The 17,385-nt window shown below is 41.0% G+C and overlaps 1 protein-coding gene across 1 annotated transcript in view; it reads right to left on the bottom strand.

The window, feature by feature from the left end:
• Positions 1-11,494: 11,494 nt before the first annotated feature.
• maml3 (mastermind-like transcriptional coactivator 3) overlaps positions 11,495-17,385 on the bottom strand; it is a 134,333-nt gene continuing 128,442 nt past the window's right edge. Inside the window, exon 6 of the mRNA XM_085277947.1 lies at positions 11,495-16,550. Coding sequence (XP_085134073.1) covers positions 15,478-16,550 — 1,073 coding nt within the window. The 3' untranslated portion in view covers positions 11,495-15,477. The remainder of the gene's footprint in view (positions 16,551-17,385) is intronic.

The raw sequence follows: 17,385 nt of genomic DNA, 5'->3' as shown, positions 1-17,385 counted from the left end.
AGCTTCCAAAATGGCGGGGAAAGAGAGTTCAGGTGGACTGATCATGACATATTTGAGATAAATAAAATGAAAAGTGTCGTTTAAGTATCCTTTAATGCATAAGCCAGATAACAGTACTTGGGCCATTCTACAGCTTCACGTAAAGTGAAAAATACCGCTGAGCACCTTATTATAAAGAAGAATTAAGAAAGATAAAGGACAAGGGAATAAAATAATAAGATAGGACAAATATTTAAATCTATAAACAGAGCTGCTTGTGAGATGTAGTGCAATGGCCAACAGAGATGGGCAGTAAAGCGTTACTGTAATCCGATTACTTTTTTCAGGTAATGAGTAAAGTAAGGGATTACTATTGCAAAAACGGTAATTAGATTACCGTTACTTTCCCGTAGGAACGCTGGGTTACTAAAACCGTGATTTTATTTTATTTTTTTGCAAGAATGTCTCATGACCGTGAAGTAAGCCAGTGCAATGTTCGTGACAACAGCTGTGTGCTGTGTCAACAATGGATAATATATTAAGTGCGGGAGAGAGTATGAGCATGCTGTGTTTCTGCTGTGTTTCACTTGCATCTATTTGAAAGAGTGAGTGTAAACACAAAAAAATATTTTATTTTATGTGCTGGAATGTGCAGAAAATAGGTTTAAATGTTAAACAAATTTCTTCCAGTCAGAGAATGTTACATATAATTAAATTTTTGCTTGATGCATAAAGTTAAAAGATTCAAACTAATAAAACACGTTTTAAAAAGAGACTTTTCCATTTGATTACATTTTGTATGATGGATTATGCAGAAAAAGTAGAACTGGGCTGACAGATCTATCGCTTTATCACCTATTCAGTTTGTAAATCGTGTTTTAAAAAAGTAACTAAGTAACTAAGTAATTAATTACTTTTGAAAATAAGTAATCAGTAAAGTAATGGGATTACTTTTGGGGGAAGTAATCAGTAATTAGTTACTGATTACTTTTTTCAAGTAACTTGACCAACACTGATGGCCAACAGGTTTGACAGTAGTTCAAATGGTTGCAGTATTCGAATATAACATTTATAAATCCAATTTTTTTGTTTTGATTTTGTTGGCATGTCTCTGATAGCTATTAAACTGTTGTTTAACATCAACATATTTTAAAGAACGGAAATTATACTGCAAGTTGTGTCCCACACCACATGTGCAACCCTGTTACCAAAACATATTTAGTCTGGAAAAGGAAGAGTAGCGTGACAGCTACACCAAAAGTCAGCGCTCTTTTATATATTTTGTATTTTCCCATTCTTGCCCAATTAGATTGAAGGTGTCACTCTAAAGAGCAACCCTGTATCCCATGTTACCGAAAGAAGACAAATTAATTAAAAAGTTTCCTTCTTTTGTTTCTGTAACTACATTTATCCTTGACTTTCACAGTCATTTAAAATATGTGCTAAAATTACCCCCCAAAAGCCCCCAAAGCACTTTCTAGTACAAGTTTTCATTCACCCATTCACACACAGATTCATGCAGGGCTTTTATCTAGACCTCAGCACACATATCACAGGTACCTTGGGGTTCAGAATATTGCCCGAGGAGACTTTGATACAGAAAGAAGAGTCAGGGATTGATCCAGTGACTTTACAATATATAGATGATCTTCTCCACCACCCGAGCTGCAGCCACCCATAACTGAGATATGTAACGAAAATGTAAATATTTTCCAAATGTTTTGGCAACTTACAAGACAAAAAGTACAGTATTCAACAGAGCTGGGAAATTGGACTAGTATGTTAGCTCTTGGCAAGCCCAAGTCCTTGACTGGTGTTTGTTGTTGTTTTTAGATCAATAAAAACCTTTTTGTGATTTTGAGTTCTGATTTTTGTCTCTTTGAGGATTTGACTCAACCTGTAGAAGGCAGTTGCTGAATGGTACACAAAGTGTTGCTTCCTTCCTGTTTTTGCTTTGGCAGTTTAACATTTTTGTCACGTATGTTGGTTGGTGTGTTGCATAGTTAATGCTTTAGATCAGGGGTGTCCAACTCCAGGCCTCAAGGGCCGGTATCCTGCAGGTTTTAGATGGGTCCTTGATCCAACACAGCTGACCTTGAGGCTTGGAGTTGGACACCCCTGGTTTAGAGCAAAGGCAAAAGCACTGTGACCTACAAAGCTCTTCCAGAGTTAAATGAATCAGATATTGCTATCTGTTCTCTGTCACCGCCACACCTTGTGCATGTTTACCCCACTCTTTTCATCATTTATAGGCTGCAAAGCCCTCACCTGGCTTATGTTGTTGTATGGGTAGGCAACTCCAGGCCTCAACTGCCGGTGTCCTGCATGTTTTAGATAACACCCTGGGTCAACACACCTGAATCAGATGATTAGTTGATTACCAGGCCTCTGGAGAAATTCAAGACATGCTGAGGAGGTAATTTAGCTATTTGAATCAGCTGTGTTGGCTCAAGTACACATCTAAAACCTGCAGGACACCAGCACTCGAGGCCTGGAGTTGCCTACCCCTGATATGTATGAAGGAACATAAGTGTGTTGGCACATTGGGATATGTGCACTTATTAACACACGTTTTATCCAAACAAGTTGTAACTGTCTGTTTTTAAAAAAGTGCAATACAAATAAACGCATCCATATTTTTTTAAGTTGTTTTTAATAAAATAAATTTAATAAAATAAATTTAGTTCAGACACAGTAAAGAAGGACAATTATTTACATAAACGCAAAGACAACAGAAATATCCAGTCATCATTGAGTACAGCACCAAACCACAGTTTTTTCTTATGTTACCGGAAGTAAGGAGATTCAGTAAAAGCCACCAAAACAGTGTTTGTTTGTTTGTTTGTTTGAAGAAGAAAAAAACGGTTAAGCAACACGTAAATACATGTTTGTGCGTAAAATTTCTCAGCACAGCATGAAAGGCAGCAACATTCCAGCGATAAGCTTCAGATAAAATCTGATGTGACATAAATGTCCTGTGCAAAAGGTTGGCAAAGTGGACAAACGTACAAGGGAGCCACTTCCCATTTCAGCCACTAGAGGACACCAAATGAATATAAAAGAGGCGAAACCTATCATTGCCCTACCATCGCTCACCGCCACGTAATTTGTTGCCTATTTGCCAACAAGCAGACTACTTCTGCGCTACTTTAAAGCTGAGCGAGTGGACACTTCACTAAGCATGTGATTAAGTACACGTATATATTTATACACCCTGAACATGCTGGGGCGGCGTAGAGAACACTTTTGCACAGTGCGACGTTTTTCATTTAAATAACTCAATGAAACAGTGATAAAGTCATCTGAAGGTAATTAGAAATCTGTGTGTGTTTGCGTGTGCGACAGAGGGGTGCTTTATTCACGGTGTGAGACAGCTTGGGCCTTGCTCTGCTGTTATCTGGTGGCCTCCTACTCCTCCACCGCCACAATGTCTTCTGCTACCACATTTATCAACTTGACACGCACACTTTTCTCTCTCTCGCTCTGCACCATCCCTTCCCCTGTTCCCTTCTTCCCCTCCATATGTCTTTCCACTCCACACTTCTCCGGCTACATTTCTTCATCTTATTACTCTCAGAGAGGGGAGAGAGTGAATGATTCTTCTAACTCATCTCCCACTCTTTGTGACACTTCATTTGTCGTTGTGATTAGAGCCCATAACAGTGCCTCTGGAGTGTGCACAAGGCTGACGGTGTGTGTCTGGAAGCGTTTGGCTACAGGAGGAAACGCGCTGTAATTAACTCGCTGTCTGCGCCGCTGACGATTTTTGAGGACCGATGAAGACATTTGTGAGAGTTCATGAGGCCTTTTACCACCTCCCCTGCGCAATAATGAAATTGCACTTTGTTAATCTAACCAAGAAAGAGATTAGGTGCTTTTTACCTACATCTTTAGAAATCTAACATAAAAAGAAGTGCAGACATTTATACTCCCTGGGCAAAAGACCTGCAACTGACAAATAAAGGCTATCTCATCTCTCATCATCTCATAAAGAATTTTCATTTTTTAATCCTTGGATTTCTCCACTATACTAAACGTATACAGGCCCAAACTAACTTAGACACAGTAAGCAAAAGACCATGCACCGAAAACTGAAGTATTTCCACCCTTTGCAGTACACACCTAAATGCTGTAATCAGCATTTTCATTACTCAAACTGGAACAAGAAAAACAAACAGCAAAAAGCAACCTCCAAAGTAAAGAGGGCAGAAACAAGAAGACTTCACACTGAACATGACAGCAGAGGCAGGAAACAGACACTAACAGATAGCTGAGGCAGGGGGAAGGAACACAATGAATAAACTTCAAATGCAAGAAGAAATAACGTGACTCTAACTTTGTGATGAATAACCTCCTCCAAACACCCAAAACACTTTGTAACTTAATCTTACTTTTGTTGTTGTTGTAATTTTGCCTCTGTACACAACCACAGAGCATTTTAAATCAACCAAATCTACCAAACAAGCTACCAAATGCAAGTTAGACACTTGGAATTAACTCTAGATCTTTAATCTGCTTGATTTGTCATAGAATAACAAGGGAGCAGGTCTCAACTGGCCATCAAAGTGTTTATCACTCACTTATCTACTTATGTCTCCATGTCTGCTGTGGAACCTCTGAAAATGAGGGACTACATATAAAGAGGGCTGTAATTCCTAAACAGTTAACACAATACTTTATTCAAAGCCCTTGAATTAAAGCTGAAAGTCTGCACTTCAATCACAGCTTGATTGTTTGTTTTAAAATCTACTGCGGTGATGTGCAGAGACAAAGTCACAAAAACTGTGTCCCTGTCCAAATATTTACGAGACAATTGCTCAAACATGGCGGTATCTTCTAAGTTTTGAGCTGTATTTGGGGTGCGGTCATTAATGCTCATGACATCAAGCTTAAAAGGTTCTTTTTGGACTCGAAGATATCTTACAACAGGAACCAGGACTCGAATAATACAGCAAGAGCTAAAGTCAAACATTACTCCCATGATACTTCAATTCAGTTTTATTTATACAGCGCCAAATCACAACAACGGTCACCTCAAGGCACTTTATATTTTAAGGTAGACCCTACAACAATAAGAAGAACCCAACAATCTTATGACCCCCTATGACAGGGGTGGGCAACTCCAGGCCTTGAGGGCCGGTGTCCCTGCAGGTTTTAGATGTGTCCTTGAACCAACACAGCTGATTTAAATGGCTAAATTAGCTCCTGCAGTTCTCCAGAGGCCTGGTAACGAACTAACCATGTGATTCAGGTGTGTTGACCCAAGGTGAGATCTAAAACCTGCAGGACACCAGCCCTCGGGGCCTGGAATTGCCCACCCCTGCCCTATGAGCAAGCACTTTGGCGACAGTGGGAAGGAAAAATGCCCTTTTAACAGGAAGAAATCTCCGGCAGAACCAGGCTCGGGGAGGGGCAGCCAAAACAGAATTCCAAAAGTCGGTACAACAAAAATTAAAAAACTAGAACTTCAATAAAAAAACAAACAGAAACCAAAATATAGAACTATTTACCATTTCACAGCCAAATAAAAAGTATTTTTAAAAAGGTATATGCTGCTTTTTAAACAGATGTTAACCTTGACTGGTACGCGCCATTTAGATGTCTTTTTGATGGGTTTTGCACATTATTGAAGTCTTCTTTGTATCTGACCCAGCGTCTTAGCTTTTTGGAAAATGGACCCCCCCAATACAGACACTTCTTTTCACTTCTTATTGTGTGAAGACCTTAAATTAACAGTGCGCCTCTAATCCATAGTACATACTTATTCTAAGCAGGCTTTAAGTATGTGTGTTGAGGATGGAAAAATGACTAAATTAAGTATGAGTTAAATCCACTTGAACTAGATGGCATACATATTAAATGTGTAATAGAAGATTATCTGTGAAACTAAAATGTGGGTGACGGTGAAACAGCTCTGGGGGGAAAAAAGATTTATTGTATAATGTCCTGTTAGTATAAAAGTATATTTTAAAATGTAGTTAGCTGTTACTTGAATCATGCAGTTCAGTTATTTTTCTGACATATTTTGGATGCTTAACTGGCCATAAAAGAAAACATGTGATAGTATTTATCTTACTGTTGCTCTTCTACTGTTATTGAGCTCACTTTGACACCCCTGACCTGTTTTTCTCTTTATCCTGATGCTGTGAAAAAACCCATCCAGACAATGCATTCAATCAGCCAGCCACAAACTCACTCTCGACCTTTGTGTGCTTTTTGTATCAAAAGGGTGGGCAGCAACAATTTCAACATGAATAAACTTCCTGAATCTCAGCCTGAGGATGAATCTGTAAATGTTTAGAGAAGCTGTTGCAAGCTCATTCAGAGGTTACTGGCTGAGTATTTCTGCTCGGTGAAATGAACCCATCTGAAATATAGTTGGTTTGTTTTGGTTTTTTTGATGGACATTGAACACAAAAACAAAGCTGACACCCCCACACTTTCCCACAAAAAGTGAGGCATTTAAATGATTTCTTTATTGCTTCTTTGTTTTTGTGTGACCTGCGAATAAGTGGGCACTTTCTTTGGTATTTTGTGCTGGCATGAGAACTTTTTGCTCTATTGCAAGTGTGTAGAATCAAAAAATAAGAGACAAAAGGCTTTTCTCACTTCTCTGAGTTGGCCTCCTCGTCTCCTCTGTCCTTCCTCCTCCTGCCTGTGACCCAGAAATCAATCTCAGTGTGTTGTGCTGACGGTTGTCTCAACTCCTAAAATGCCCATAGATGAAAGAGGAAAGATGGGTGCAGGAGGATGCTCTGGTGTATCCTTTGCAAAAGTATTTTTACCTTCAGTGAGAAAAAGATGTAAAGCGCACAGCTGGAATGTACAACCCACCGAAGGAGGACGACTCTTAAAATTTCTTTTCACAAAACAAACAAATCATAATATTTTTCCATGTTGCACAATCTTTTTGTGAATTTAATTAAGATGGCTTTAAATTTAAATATAGTGCACTGAGCACTGTTACATCATAAAATCCAGCACTAGTCAAAGTTAAATGACATCACTTTAAAATGAGGATGTCTCATCTTGTTGAACGTCTGCTGCCTTCGCTTCTCTCCTTGTGCTTCTTCCTCGTGCTTCTTCCTCGCCTCCTCAGCTCCTCCTCCTCGTCTCAGGTGGGAGTGACTGAGATGCAATAAAAGGAATCGGGCATGTGCACAGTGTGATATGAGAAAGGTGGATTAATGAGAATAACACAATAAAAAGAGACACTTATAAAAAAAACATGATGGGGAAGCCCTACCACCATTTGTATTTTCCAGATTCTAAATTCCTCTCCTTACATCTTAGCTCCACCTACCGGGGACCTTCCTGGTAAGTATGGATGTGCTATCCTGGAAGAGCTGGACTACCTGTTCCAACTCAAAGGGCTGCAGGTATCATTTCATGCTGCAAGGACACTAGCAAAAAGTAAAGCAGAATATCAGGAGAGAAAACCACACAGGAAGAACACCAAGACTCGAAACAGACAGGCCCTGGCTGGTGAGTGGATTTGTACACAAATCCATAGAGGAAATCCCTAATATGGTCATTTCAGGCATACAACTCTAACTGTGAAGCTCCGCCTACCTGCTGTTTATACTTCTATAACGGGCAGCCAATCAGCAAGTTAGCCTAATAAAGGAGGAGAAAATCAGCTTCTTTCATACAAAGTAGGACGTGAGGCCACACCAAGGACGAGTTTGAAATAAACTGCATTACTTTGAACTGCAAATCATGCAAAGCCACTCTACTAGAGCTGAAGATGATAAGGTAAAAAAATCCAGCTTTTAGACATAGTTCTTATTAAAATTCATATTAAAAAGTTTGTTTTGATGTCTGTTGATATCTGACAGATGCTTTACTGTTGAGATTTATACACTAAGTGACCAATTAAAAGAGTTCTTGACAAAGAACATATTAGTTTCTTGCAGCTTTATTTGATTGATGTCTGTAACTGATTACTTTCAACCACTCAGATGCTACAGTTCACAGTTATTCTGCTTTTCACATCAGTAATGAACAGCTCAACATCGTGCTCTCTGGAGATGTTAACATTTGTAGCAAACACCTCCAACTGCAACCTCTCTTCTCCACCCCCTTCACTCACCATCTCCCTCCCATCTTGTCCTTCATCCTCCCTCTTACGCTCGGTTTTTTTGTGTGTCCTAGGTGGTGTCGCTGCTGAACATGAGTAATGATGCTGTCATCTCTGCAAGTCTCCATTTATCAATGTCAGAAGGGAAAGCCGGAGTGTTTGGTGGATATCTGTGTATGTGTGTGCGGGGGTGGTGATGTTGGGTGGGGGATAGTGAGTGGATAAGAACCAAAGCAGCATGGGAGAGACGGGAAAGATGTGGCAGAAATATAGGAGGAAGAAGAAGAGTATGGTGGCCATGGCAAAGAAAAGGGATGAAGACGAAGAGTAGTGGCACAAAGAGGAATAAGGAAGAGTTTGAAAGGGATGGAAAAGATGTATTTTGACGAAAAGGTCGTGGCCCTGCATGTGGTCTGTCTGTCTCTCTGTCTGCCTGACACCAACAGGGTGTCCCTTATTCATTGTCACAGTTACAAGCAGACAGCATTAAGGCTCTGCTCTTTAGCATATTCCAGTCTAATTATGTAAATTGGGTGTGTTAGACAAAACATTACTGAAGCAGTTAGTCAGTCTGCTTTTAGGTGCCACATGATTGTGTGTGCATTTGTCTCTGTCAGTCTTGCAACCTTGGAATGAAATGAGCTTGTCTACTTAACAGAGTAAGTGTGAATGTTCCCTGTGCACACACACACATAGTCATTGTATGCAACCACCAACTACCACCAGCCACGGACCAGCCTGCAGGAGAACCTGAACGTGTTGAAATCTATAGATGTATAAACAGAAAACCTTCATCGTCACCCTGGCTCAAATTAATTTTACACCGTGGTTTTGCACGACCGAGTTTTGTGTTTAGTGAGATGGACAAGTAAAAGTTTGGCCTAATTACCCATGGAAAAAGAAACCACCTCCAGATTGTTCCCCTTTCCTACAGTGTAAAGAAGTTTAACTACATGTTTAAGCTCTGAGATGTCTTGAGAAAAATGTCCAGTTTTCTACCTTAGAAAGAAATGCTGCTGTAGCAAAGAAGCTGATTCAAAGAAACTCTCCAACACAGCTCCCTGCGCTTACAATGTAAGAAAAAGGACTTTGTGAATAAATGCAAACTATTACAGAAAAGGTACTGGCAGCTCTTTACCCTGACTAATACATTTTCTGTGAATTTATAAAAAAATGTATTGTACTGTTTACAAAACAGGAAATTCTATGGTAAAAAGTGAAAAACAGGAAGTAGGTTCTGTTATTTTATGTAGCATTAATAATATTGAAAACCACCTTTATGTCTTTATTTCTGCCATTTAATGTCGTATTCCTTATTTTGGTGTGGCAGCGGACATGCAAAAAAATGAGAATGCACTGTACAGTCCAGTCTTTATGCCCTCTTTTGCAGTTTTCATTTTTTGGAGCCTTTGGTGGGCTGGTTTGAACATCTGGGCCAGATGTTTAACACCCCTGTTATATATATCACCTTCTCATTTCTGTCAGGTTTATATTTAAATTATTATTTTCTGGCTTTTTGTCAGTCTGAATCAATTTTATCCAGCATCACTATATTAAAATATTTTCAACTTTGTTTCATATTTTTAACTCATTTTTTTCCAATTATTTTTAATTTTTTAATTTTTGCAGATTTTTTTTTAACGATTTCTCTTCTTAATCCATTTGCAGGATTTCTTAATTTTACCACTTGTTTAATCCTTTCGTCTTTTATTTTTTCCAGCAACACATTATTAAATTACTTTTAGTTTATTGATGATTGCAGATTTTCTTATATATTTTCTTATTTCATGTTGGCTTTTAATCTTTAATTGTTTTGTTTTGCCAAGTTTGCTCTTTCTTATTACCAGCTTATAACTGTCAGTTCAAAGAAAAGCACTCTGAAGTGCACTAATGTATGAAGGGGCGCAGTATCAAAATAAAATAAGATTGAGTGAAAGCTAAAGGCTCTGCCTGCCATTTTACTTTAAATGCCCTAGGAACTACAAGTTAGCCAGCAGTCTGAGAGCAAAGTGCTCTGTTGGGGTGAAACAGTGCTGTGAGTTCTTTAAGATAAGATCGGACCTGAATATTCAACACATTGTATCTGAGGAAAAGGATTTTAAATTTAATTCTGAATTTAACAGGGAAAGAAATCAAGTGAAGCCAATGTGAGAAGAATATATGTAGTAGATTTAAATTATAATAAATATAAATCATATAACATCTGAGAAGTAATAAATGCATGAGCTAGTTTTTCACCATCATCCTGAGACCGGATGTTTCAATTTTTATTGCAAAAGAGGACACAAAGAACCCAACAGGTCCTCACCCATCTGTGGAAGAAAAAAAAAAGTAATGTAAAAATATCAGGGTTAAAAAAAAAAAGCATAGTGTCATATTACAATGGATGGATGGAGTTAACCTATATTATAATAATTCCAAGATAATTCCTGGAATTTTGGGAATAGGTGCAGCCGATCCAACCACCTCCTATCATCTTTTAAAGCATGAACATGTATTATTTTGCATCTATAACAAGCACAAGCGTTTTATATTGCAAGGTAAAGCTTAGAATATAAATTTGCCATACAATGCTACAAAGAGAATCCCAATGATCACAAAGTTCCCTATGAGTGAGTCATGGCAAAAGGTGGGAATGAAGAACTCCTTTTTAACAGGAAGAGACCTCAGCAGAACCAGGCTTGTTCGACAATCAGCTCCCACTGCTGTGGAGGTGAGAGAGAGGAGACAACAGAAAAGATGAGTATATGAGTGTACCCATACACCAACTATAGGGAGAGCAGACAAAATTATGGCAAAGAAATACTGGCATATAAATGCATGGGGATGACTCGGTGAATGATGGTAAATCTCACAGGAGCTTGAGGCCAAAGCAGCATAAATAAAGGATGGTTCAAGGTTACTTTATCATGCCATCAAGGTTAGGCTACAAGTTTGAAGACTAACCTTAAAAGTAGAGATGGTATGTATCTCTGCAGTCTGAGAGTGAAGCTGTATTCAGATAACGTGATTCTAAAAGTTGCCCAAAGTTTAGTTGAGCCTTTTTGTTCAGTTAATTTAGCCTAATGGGTCAGTCTGGACGTGATTGGAGCAATATGGAGTGAAATCCAAGTAAATGTTTATAAACACTCACCAGCCACCTGTTCAACTGCTCGTTAACGCTAATAGTAACACGGTCAAGGCGACCCGCTGACGTTCAGAAACCTCACGGATGTGCTTGCAGACGCCATCATATCAATATGGACAAAAACCTCGGAGGAAGTTGTCCAGCACCTTGTTAAATCAATGCAATTAAGAACTAAGGTAAAAAAGTGGGTCCATCCCATTACTAACCAGGTGTACCTAACAGTGTCCAGTGAGTGCACGTTTCACGTGTTGACAGCTGCTGTGTAAATGATGTAAATGAACCAGGTGTAAACAGAAGCTTTCATGTAATATGATCAGCGAGAATAGTCTCTCTTTATTTTATCTTTTTGAAAAAACAAACAAAAAAAAAGTCTCTTGTAATTATCTTTTGTTAACATTTTCAGAATTCTGTACAGGATAAAAAGAAATAAGCACTGCTTAAGAACCGAGTCAAATCTCAAACTAGAAAAAACAACTGAAAAAAATACCAAAAAAGAGAGGAGGTTTACAATACAAATTAGTAGTAAGACATTGTCTGAAGTGCAATGGCATAGCTCAGATGGGTTAAAAGTGAAACCAAAAAACTTCAAAATAAAAATACTTCTCTATTTTCCAACAAACAGTAAATTCTTTACAGAGTAGAGACTGTATTATCTGATGTATTTAAACCTGTAAAAACATATTTACAAATAGCCATTATCTTTTATATAGTTTTTTTTTCTCATAATCACATATATGTCAGCACCAGTAAAAAAAAATAAAAATAAAACAAAGAACATCAATAACAACAGTTTTCGTTAAAATGTTGTCTACAGACTTGGTCCCGGTACATAATGATATTTGGAGGAAGCTTCCTTTCTCTTCCTGAAGGGATTTCAAACCAGGTCACGCAGCCTCACTTTGGCTGTGACCTTAACACTGACCCACACATGTTTCTATAGCTTCCTGCCTCCGCGTTGGACTCGTAATCCTTAGGTGTTTTCCCACAAACTGCCTCTAACATGTGATTTATGAGCCTGCCTGGACTGGCATCAAACTTTTGGAAGCATGAGCATTGGAGCCCCCGCAGGTTTGGGCGCTCCGCTGCTTTTCCTACACGAGGCAGGCTCAACGACCGAGAGGGTTTTAAATTTGTGACCGTGCTCCCCCTGGTAAAACTTGGGAATGCTATAAAAACCCTACATATCCGCCCATTCTTGACATTCAGTCTCCATACAGTGAGATGGAGGACTCCCCAAAGGTGACAGAAACCCCCCAAAAAAGTAGAGAAATTCATTCGCGGGTGCTGCCAAACACAGCGGCGCTTACAGGACGACGGGCGTGGTGGTTAAAGTTCGTATTTAAAGGGTTGGATTATACAACACCAACAACCATGAGAACAGATGATGACAAGGAGTTAGTTTACAGAGAAGAAGGCTTTTTTGGTTTTGTTGATTACAGCATCGTCCTCCACACTTTCACTCTGATGAGCTAAATACAAAGTAATGCAGACACGCTTTCATTCATCTTTTAAAGCGTTAGCGATGTAAGATGTTACCAACAAGTACAGTAATAAAACCTTTTTGACACATATTCATTATGCACACATCAGGGCAGAGGAAGTCGAGAGGGAAGGGAGACACTAACTTCAGTGGAAGCACTGATTATCTCGATACTAACTGCTGTCACACTTTAAAGGGACTGATCACCCCAGCCTTCATTTTATATGTTTTTCCTTCAGCCTCCAGTTTTCTTTATTCATCTCTATGAAACAGCACTTTTTGCAAATATTTTTATTCTACGAATCATGAAACGGTTACTCCAAACATCACATAAATCGTGTGTAAAATAAATAATAATAATGATAATTAAAGTTGCAGTTCCTCTAGTGGCCACTTGAGGCTGCCTTCAAATATGATTCAGTCCCCATAGACTCCCATGTTAAAATGCCCAGCTTTACAGCAGAATTAAACATGTTTACACCCTGGTGCTAAACAAATATGGCATTGATCTCTAGAGATAACTTACCCCTTTATATCACCTGTGCAGTGGGTATAGTTTTGTTATATGTTACACCCATCCCATGGTAACTTTGATAGCAACAGATGATGGCTGGCTGATAAGCCTCAGAAATGCCAATTGGGGGTCACTGAACTGGACCTCTCACCATTCGGTGTCTTTTGGAGCAACCCGTGCTTCAGTTTTGATGAGTAAAATGCTCGCATGTTAAATCTGTTAGTTGGCACTAACTAGCAGGTACCTGTGGATGTGCAGTGCACCTGTACAGTTTAATGATGCGGTTTCCTAACCAAGCATGCAAGTGTGAGCTCATAGCTTAGCAGTCCACTGTCTCATACAAATAGAGTCATATTTGGGTCAGAAAAACCTTCAGAGTCGTGGCCACAAGCCAAGATTAGGACTTCAAAACCAACAGATTTTCTTTCTTTATGCTGAATTACAGCCAATAGAAGTGTGTAGTTAGCACTGACACTCAACTCCATCACTACTATTGTACAAGCTTCTCATCATTGGTAGTTACACTCTTACTTCTGCACATTGATGTTGTTGGTGGCTGTAGTTTGGTAAAGCACATGGTTTGTGGATGTTTTCTGAGTAACCAGATCATGATTTCTGCAATGCGATTTATGTCCATTACACTTAAGTGAAGGTTGAAATCTCTGCAGCTGACCGGACGAAGGACAAATAAAACTGCACACCTGATGAAAAGTATGAGAATTTTATCTTTGGGGTGAGCTGTCCCTTAAAGGCTATCTGAAGCCTCTCTCTCTCTCTTTAAAACAAACTCAAGGCTTAGCAGTGGTTCATTTTCCTTGTAAAGCGCCAGAAGGGCCCGACTTGTATTTCTTCACAGTAGTGTTACAGTATAGCACAGTTATAGTTTGAAACGAGGGCGTTTTACAGCTGAGACAAGCCACGATGTAAAGCAGGGCTACGGTGAGTGACGACAAGCTGAGCCACAGATTTTTTACCAAACAGATTTTCAAAAGATGACGAACTAAGAAACAAAGCTCAGCAAAAACTAATTTAAACTTTCTTTTCCGTGTGTAATTGACAAACTACCAGATTCACTGTAAAAGAAAAACACAGCGACAAAATAAAACACCGCGGGCGGCTTTTCAATGAGCTTTTTTTCTCGTCTCTTTAAGAAGAAGAAGTCACTTGTGGTGCTTGAATACATTCAGTGCCCAGCGATTGTTTCTGTCTGCCTGATGCATGCGATGTGGTTTGTGTCACGCAGACAGAAGGTTTAATGTGTAGCCTAATATTAGTTCTGTTTGCTGCCTCTCACACATCTGCACATCCTCCCGGGCTGACGCTTGTTTGTCCGTTTGTTGTTGTCTACGTGTGCTTGCTTTAGCTGCCTAATCTCTCCTCCTTTTCTCAGCTTTTTACTGCCTTTGTCTTTGTCTACATGTGCAACCACAGCGACACAACACAGGAAATGAACCACAACCCCCCTTTAAAAAAATTAAATAAAAATGCCACTCAGGTTGGTTGCCTAGCAAAAGCACTAGAGGGCAGAGCGAGCCTGCGTGGCACAATAGAGGAGCATCATTTGTTCTGTTGTGATGTGCACAGTTTAAACAGAGAAAGGAGCGTTGAGAGCGAGGAACGAGTCTCTGGAGAGAGGGTGGGAAAGACGGGAGGAGAGAGGAATGGAGGATGAGAGGGAAATCAAGTGAAAGGAACAGAGTGAAGGAGCGTGAGGGAATCAGATTTGTGAGTGCGTGTGTTTGTGTGTCTGTACGAGGGGGGGCTCAAATCTAAGAGGAGGAATGGGAGCGTTGAGAGTGCTTTCTACTCCCTTCAGCTCCTCGCGTAGTTGAGAGATCTGAAGCGCTGATCAGGGTGGCACAAACACACAAACACAAATAAATTGCTGTCTTGAGAACAAGTCTTGCTTCCCCTTCATCAGTCTACAGTTTCCAATCAGCCCCTGCTGAAGCTCGGGCTCAAAGCGCTGCTGCGTGAATGGGCCTCGCTTTCAAACACTGAAGAAAATTTATTCCATAGAGAAAAAAGGGAAAATTAGGAAACACACTTCTTAATCTCTATATTGGTTTTTCATTAATATGCACAAGACAAAATGATAGCTCTCTCCATCACACACACACATACATACGCACAAAACGTAACACAGGAACTCATTTATAATCTTGCTCATGTTTTACAAAACAAAAACATGCCAGTCCACGTCATGTTATCGTTTTTGTTTTACTTTCTCAGATTTTAAAATTTGTCCAACTTTAAACATTTTTATTTCATCCAGTAACAACTTTCCCCGTTGGCTATTAGCTCGAGAAAAACTCCTCCATCCAACCGTCACTTGAGTCCAGCTCTGCCCCCGAGCCGTCCCCCAATCCGAAGGCTCCTCCGCCTGAGGGCCCGCCCCCGTATCCATAGGATGACATGTCCTGATTGGCTGTCCTCTGGTAGCCCTGCGGCTGACCTCCAACCCCGACTGCCCCTGGTCCGTAAGATCCACCTCCTCCACCTCCACTTGCCCCTAATCCTGGCCCCCCAGGGCCTGGCACGAAACCCCCCATCCCAGTTATTCCCTGGCCCATCACCCCCTGGTTCATTCCCTGGTTCATAACCATAGGGCGGGGTTGGTTGGTCCTTGGTTGACCACCCATGTGAGGGCCCATCATTGGGCCAGCCATACCCGCAGCTGGGTTGCCCAACCTGGGGTCCATCCCCTGGCCCATCCCTTGTCCTGGGCCCTGAAAGTGTTGTTTAGCCATGCGTGGGGGTTGACCCGGCTGCATCCCATAACCCTGGGCAGAGCTGAACCCCACCATATCTCCTCCCCCTCCTCCTGTAGTCCTTCCAACTCCACCCCCCATGGCCTGCAGACTCTGTCCTTGCTGCTGCGGCCAGCCACTTGCTGCCATTCCCCCACCGCCTCCTCCCAGCATGCTCTGCAGTCTCTGTGTTTGAGCTTTGGCATTAGGAGGTCCTTTAAGAGGTTGTTGGGTCATGGAGTTCATTAACATCCCTTGCCCTCCATAACCTCCAGCTCCACCACCTCCGGGTCCTCCAGGCATACCTCCGACTCCAGGACCCGCACCTGCCTGCCGGGGTGGCCCTCCGGTGGGGTTGTGCTGTGGCGGAAGACCCATGGAGGCTTGGACGCTTTGGCTCTGGTGCTGCTGCTGGTGGATCATTTGGCTCATGGAGGGGTTGAGCCCATACAGGGAACCCTGGTTGGATCCCTGGTTACTGTAGGGTAGTCCCATGTCAGTTTGGGGTCCCACAGAACCACCCTGGGCCTGAACAGAACTCATCTGGACCATCTGCTGCTGAGTTTGCGGCTGCTGCAGGAGGCGGGTAGCCCGGATGTTCTGGAGAGCCTGAGGAGTACCTAGGAGTGGAAAATAAGAGGAGTTAGCAAACAGATGAGGAAATAGTTGTAGGGGAAAATCTGAGAGCTTACACAGTAGAGCCACTTAAATGAACCAAAGGCCATAAGACGGCTCTAATAAGTCATTGCTGAGGCAAAGATTTATGTTGCAGGACAGCCCCTTTACTCTGGAAACGAATGCTTCCCATCCAATTTGGCCCAAATCCTACCCCACCAAAATAAAACTAAACACACTGAAGCATCTCACTCCTCTACTTTTTGCTATTAGATGTTCAGAAGTAGCTGAGCTGAGGAGGTCTGCTAGCGTGGAAATGGCTTTAAATCCTATAATAAACCCACTTCTGACATCATTCCACTAATCCCCCACCTCACAGCTCAGGCTGAAAATGTAACAGAGGAGCGAGAATGAAGAGGATCACTCACTCCAGTAAGTAGGAAGCGAGTAGAGTTGCAGGTAACTGTCTATATACTTCACAGATCACAAATATATCAACTGTGAGATTTGTAGGTGATATGAGCACAATCACAGATACACTGCAGGACAGCTGAGTTAATGTGTATATCTGTAGGCCGGAGTTTCACACCGGAGCTTCCTCTTCCTCTCCATATTATCTCTTTCATTTGCAGACACTGATGGCTATAAATGGTTTTTCAGCCTGACTCTCTTCCTCATTCTCCTCCTCTCTCTGTCGTTTCCTCTGTATTTTCTTTGTCTCTTCATCATCTCATCTCTCCGTTCAACCTCTCCTTCTACCCACCGAACCATCTACCTTTTCCTCTACTTGCCAGCCACCCCGCTCTCACTCCTCCTCCCATTCTCTCCCACTTCCCCTGC

Source organism: Mchenga conophoros, linkage group LG6, assembly GCF_057382185.1.
Source record: "Mchenga conophoros isolate Kocher_MC1m ecotype Shallow Benthic linkage group LG6, M_conophoros_male_GT1.1, whole genome shotgun sequence".
In the NCBI taxonomy this organism is placed as follows: domain Eukaryota; kingdom Metazoa; phylum Chordata; class Actinopteri; order Cichliformes; family Cichlidae; genus Mchenga; species Mchenga conophoros.
The sequence above is the reverse complement of the archived record's forward strand: the minus strand, read 5'-3'. Positions and strand labels throughout refer to the sequence as shown.